This window comes from Octopus sinensis, linkage group LG6 (genome assembly GCF_006345805.1).
Source record: "Octopus sinensis linkage group LG6, ASM634580v1, whole genome shotgun sequence".
Taxonomy (NCBI): domain Eukaryota; kingdom Metazoa; phylum Mollusca; class Cephalopoda; order Octopoda; family Octopodidae; genus Octopus; species Octopus sinensis.
Window position 1 is genome coordinate 25,508,998 of NC_043002.1, and position 6,000 is coordinate 25,514,997.

At 37.3% G+C, this 6,000-nt stretch overlaps 1 protein-coding gene across 1 annotated transcript in view; it reads left to right on the top strand.

Moving 5' to 3' along the window:
• The window catches only part of LOC115213375 (polypeptide N-acetylgalactosaminyltransferase 2), a 158,698-nt gene that overhangs the window by 151,325 nt on the left and 1,373 nt on the right, over positions 1 to 6,000 (top strand). Inside the window, exons 14-15 of the mRNA XM_029782320.2 lie at positions 4,302 to 4,421; positions 5,863 to 6,000. The exon at positions 5,863 to 6,000 is cut by the window's right edge and continues 1,373 nt beyond it. Of these exons, the coding sequence (XP_029638180.1) occupies positions 4,302 to 4,421; positions 5,863 to 6,000 (258 nt within the window). The remainder of the gene's footprint in view (positions 1 to 4,301; positions 4,422 to 5,862) is intronic.

A 6,000-nucleotide genomic window follows, 5' to 3' on the forward strand; every position in this document is an offset into this window, starting at 1 on the left:
GTTTCACATACACGCATACTAACACACACACACAAACACACTCTTCTTTTTCTCTCTCTCACACACACATACATATATATACTTATACTAACACATACATGAATACACACATTCGTACATATGCATATATTAACACACATACGTATAGAAAGGAGAGGTTATTCTCTCCTATTTTCTCAACCTGGCTTTGATACAAGTAATTCTTGTCTAACAGGTAATAAACTCCTACTTTCTCAGTATCATTCTGGATTTCTTTGCTTCTTCTTCCTTTCACTTTAATTTTTAACACATTCACTCTTTCACTTTATTGAAACCTTGAATGTGAAGGCAGCTTCAACAAGTTGTCTCTCTCCTTTCACTCCCCTTTCTGTATCTTTCCCCTCTATAACCCCCTCTCTTTATCACTCTCTCTCTTTGTGACACTCACTCAACATACTATTATACATACAAGCATGACCTTGTGTCCCTCAGTCAACACATGTAGGGAAAAACATATCCCTCCACCTCAGCTCTCTTTGAGAGAAAGGAAGAGAGAGAGAAAGAGTGAGGGGCAGAGAAAGAGAGAGAAGGACCAAAATGAAATTCAGTATTTGTGCTTTCTGCTGTCATAGCTACATACCCCCAATCCTATCATTTCTTCCACCCACCACCAACTCTTGAGGTAACAATTTACTTCCTCTGGTGGGTGTGTACTTTATTTACACCACTTCTTCACCTTGATGCTATCCAGCTGTGTATATTTTGGTATGTAATCAAATACATGCATGAATATGCATCTGGATGTGCACTCACATTCATTTGTGAAGACTCATATGTGCACCCACATGTGAATGCACAAGTACTTCGCATCCTCTCCACATATGACCCATCTCCTAATATAATAATGAGCATAGTGTTTTTATATATTTGTATATATATTTATTTGTCCATAATCACACCAGACGTGGAGGAGGAGAGAAAATAGTAATTCAGTGAAGGAGAAGTAGTGAGAGTAATAGCCCTGACTGAGAGGGAGTGAGAGAAAGTAATAGCAATGAGAGAAAGGAAGGGGTGAAAAAAAAATCAGCATTTCAACTCTGTGTGAGTATGTATGTGTGTGCATGTACCAGGGAAGTATGCGAATGTTTGTATGTTTGATTATTATGTATGTTATTTATATTATAAAATATTACAATTAGTCATCATTATCGACAGCATGTGCTCAGCTAGTACATATATATAAATGGATACACATGCACACACACACATGCACACATACGAAAAACTTTTCTTGCATGGGTTTTTCATAAATGATGATGATGATGATCTACATTTTTATACATACACATACATGCACACACACATTTACATGTGCACACACACATACACACAAAATCATACCAACTCGAGCAAAACAAGGGTGCTTCTGCATGGTGGTTCAATCGGCTAGAAATAACAGTCAAATCTCAAGTTAATCTACAGTCTTAAAAAGCCCACATTGAATAAATATAGTCCAAGATACACTATGCCTTAAAAAAATGGATGTTTACAACTGGAACAACACAATTGTGGTGCATACAAATAATGTTCATGACTCAGTTTCAATTCTCAGCTGGAGCATGTTTACTTAGCTTAAGGGAAACTCATCATAATGTCCACATTGCATTCCTTACACATTGATATTCTTAAGCCCCATCTCAGCACTCCACCTCCACTCTCTCATCCCTATAGCTATCACTTCTTCCAACCACCGAACCACCGTTTGTCTTGATGGCACCAGTTTACTTCCTGATCAAATGCTTTCCAGCTGTGACCATCATGTCATACTTTTAGGCATGATGGGTCCTCTATCAGTTTTGGCGATGACTGTCTGGCTCATTGAATTAACATGTAAGTGGCTGAGTACCCCACAGCCATATGTATCCTTAATGTAATTCTCATATAGAATCAGTATGATAAATCATCATCATCACTGTTTAATGTCCATCTTCCATGCTGGTATGGGTTGGATGAGCCATTGAGCCAGAGGAATATGCCAGGCTCTAGTGTCTGTTTTGGCATGGTTTCTATAACTGAATGCCCTTCCTTTTGCCAACCACTTCACAGAGTGTATGGGGTGTTTTTTTACATAACACCTGCACTAAGTAATTCACAAGACAAGATCCCTCAACTGAACAGCATGTAGTACTGAGATAGATGGCTTTATGCCAAGTGATGATGAGAGGTTAGAGTATGATAGAGGTCAGATACAGGTGTGATAGAGAGACAAATTTGACTTACAGGTATAATCCATTTGATAGGCTTCTAAGCAGTTTCTTTCTACCTTGGATCAACTCAAAGCTTTGGTAGACACACTTGCACAAGATACCATGCTGTAGGATTGAACTTGAGACTTTATATTTGCAAAGCAAACTTCTTAACCACTTGGCCATCTTTGTGCCCACATTCTTTTGGCATAGTGTATCTAGGACTCCTCCACAGGGTGTCAGTCCTTGTGGTGTGGTGGCTTATTAGCCTTAGTAACTCTGAAAGTTATGCTAGCAGTGTACAAAGTCCTGGTAGAGCCTCCCGTGTTGGACAGATCAATGAATGAATGGATGTTAGACTAATGGGCTTGCATAGGTCCAACACCCCTTACTAGAAAAAAAAAAGCAAAGTTACATTGATGATAATACAAAACCAACAAGACCTATAAAAGGGCAGCCTGGAGTTGAAAACAGTGAACAAAAGTTGTAGATGGCCTATATTCCATACAGTGTAAAGGGGCTTAAGTAGGGTGGGATTTTGTGGGACATTTGAAGCAATATTAAACATAGTCTTTTGGCCTGCTAAAAATAGCAGTTCAGACAACCATGGGAGACTCATTGTTTTGACCTTTCTGTAATGTCTATCCAGAGTATTGGCCTCTCTTAATTTCTGACTTTGTTTAGCAACTAGTGGTGGTGATGATAATGGAGATGGAGGTTGTGATTGTGATGGTAGTTGAAGTTTTGGCTAAATAGCTGGGGTAGCGGAGGCTTCCCTATCCTCTTTAACCCCACCCATCTCTCATCTGTCTGTTTGATGAAATACTCTGAGGTGACCTTTTACCTTTGTGTAAAATCTGTATAAAATATTCTTTGATGACTGCCCTCTCCAGTGTGTAAATAATTCTCTTGTTCTATGAAGTATTATCTTATGACCTTTCCACCTGTATGTAAAACAACTTCATAATATTTTGGTAATTGTAACAGTTTTCGTAAGTGACTTAATCATGTCTTTGAAAATGAAACAATTACATTGTGAAACAGTCATTGAAACAGTCATTTTTTAGCTAGTTTCAAATATATTACATTTCACTTTTTGTTTATTTCATGATAGTTCCATGTGTCAATAACAAGGTCACAAATGTGTAATAAAACTATTTGACACATCCTAATTTCATAATGTTATGAAATAAAAGTAAAAGTAAATGAACCAGTTTTGTTGAGGAGGATTGAGTTGTTTGATCAAAAAATTAGTATGTTTATGGCTGAATATTCCACAGAACCACTGCCACCACCACAACCACCACCACTACAACCACCTTCATCATTTAATGTTTGTTTTTGTTGTGGACGCCCCCAGACGATGAAGTAGGCTAGCCCAATTTCAGAGTTCAGACTACTACAGTAGAGTAGCAGAGTAGCAGTCATAGTAGAGTAGAACAGAGTAGAGTGGAGTGGAGCGGAGCTGAGTAGTAGAGGCATCCGAATGTGCGACATAACAGTTTGCCATGCTGAATGGCTTGACAGGAGCTGGCAAAGACCCCCACACACACACACATCAGATTGCATAGTCTGTTTGGTTTGGTTTCTACAGCTGGATGCCCTTCCTAATGCCAACCACTTTACAGAGTGTACTGGATGCTTTTCAGAACATGGCACCATCATCAGTACTTTTTAATGTGACATCAACACCAGTGCTTTTTACATGGTACCAGCACCAATGTTTTGATGTGGTACTGTCATTAATCTAATCATCTGATTGAATCAGCATGATACAGCATGTGTGATAAAGATGTGTTTTGCATTACAATTACAATCTATCTTATGAGCTGCACTGTTTTGCTTTGAATTGCTTACAAGGCTTGAGTCAAAACCAACATTATGGTTTACATTTGCCCAAGATACCATGCAATGGAATGGAACCTGTTGCTTTGTGATTGCAAATTATTTGATCGTGCTGCATCCATAATATTGTGTTTTGAAATGACTAAAATGACTCTTCTCTGATATAATTAATAAATGATGTATAATTATTTAACCTTATTGTTTACCTTGATATATCATTCTTCTCCTTAGGAATGGGTGCTGTCTGAAAATGGCAACTTGAAGCATCTAGATATGTGTATTACGTTACCAGAGGTATTATCTGGTGTAGCTTTGAAATTGGCACAATGTGTTCCAGGTGACAAAATGATGGTAAGTCCTTGACTCCATAATTTTTATGCAGTTTCTACAATTTGTATAGAGGTTATTAGCATTGCTTAGACAGTATTTTTCCACCTGTTATAACCATAATATACAGTTTAGGCCATTTACATCTCAGAGTTATGTTTATCAGAACAGTATGAAAAACTAAGGTACATAAAGTCTGATAAGGGCCTGTAAGAAGTGAAGTCTATAAGAAGTTTGTATGTCAAAGTAGGGCTGAAAGAGCTAATGAAAGCTTCATGAATATCCAGCCAGGCTTGTTACTGTGGTGGTTGCATTGGTATTTTTTTTTTAATGTTAAATGATGATAATGATGATGTCTGCTGGCATAGGGTGTGATAGTCTGAGTAATTTCTTATGCTATTCAGCTTACTTCCTACAGTTCAATGCTCTTCCTATCACCAACTACTTTACAGAGTGTATTGGTTGGGTTTTTTTCTTATGGCACCATTACTATAAAGATTGAATAGTCCTCAATGAGACTGGATGAAAGGGACCTCATGTCTTTACACTTTCTCAGCTCATTTGCCAATCACTTTACAGTGTGCAGTGGGTGCATTGTTTTGTGGCATCTGTACTAGAGTGGTAATCTTGCTCAGTGTTCATATGAATAGAAAGTGTGATAGGGGAAGGTTTCCATCGCAATGTGAAATGGAATGTCTTGCTCAAGGTCACAATGTGTTACCTTGTCCGAAAATTGAGCCTATGACCTAATAATTGTGAGCTCAACACTGACCACTAAGTTACATGCCTTCACATTTATGCCATAAAAAATTTAAAAATTTAAAGAAAAAGTCAAATGTCAGCTAATGCTGCAAGAGAAACCAGTATAAAATTATACATCAATGTAGCAGCTATTTTGTGTGTATCACTAAATATAATTGTGATGGTTTAGCTAGGGGATAAGAATGGCCAGGGATAATTGTGGTGATTTGGTGAGGAGATAAGAATGGATGCTGGATGAAAATTTGTCATTGTCTCGAGGTTAATGTTTGTCGTTGTTCGTGTTGAGTATGTTTATACTGATACAATTGCTCAAACTAAATATTTATTTAGCAGTTTTGGCTGCCATTATTCTGTCATATTAGTAAGGTGATGAGCTGGTAGAATTGTTAGTGAGCCAGACAAAATACTTTGTGGAATTTCTTCTGATTTTTTACTTTCAAATCCTTCTGAGGTCAACTTTGCCTTTCATTCTTTCGGATTTGATAAAATAAAGTACCAGTCAATTATTAGGGTCAACTAACTTACTTCCTCTGAAAATTGTTGGCCTTGTGCCTAAATTAGAAGCCTGCACCTAAAGAAGAAAGAAAGGAAGAAGGAAAGAAAGAAAGAAAGAAAGAAAGATAAAGCTATAAAGATTAATATTGATTCTTTTAATACTATTGATATGTAAATATTTTCTATTTTTTTCTAAAATTACTTTCAGAAATGGGTCCATATGAACAACAAAAGTATGTTTAAGCACCAGAAATACAACCTTTGCATTGACAGTCGGGATTTCCCAAATCAAGGACTTATTGTGATGCCATGTGATGAAACAGCCAACACCCAACAGTGGAAGTTC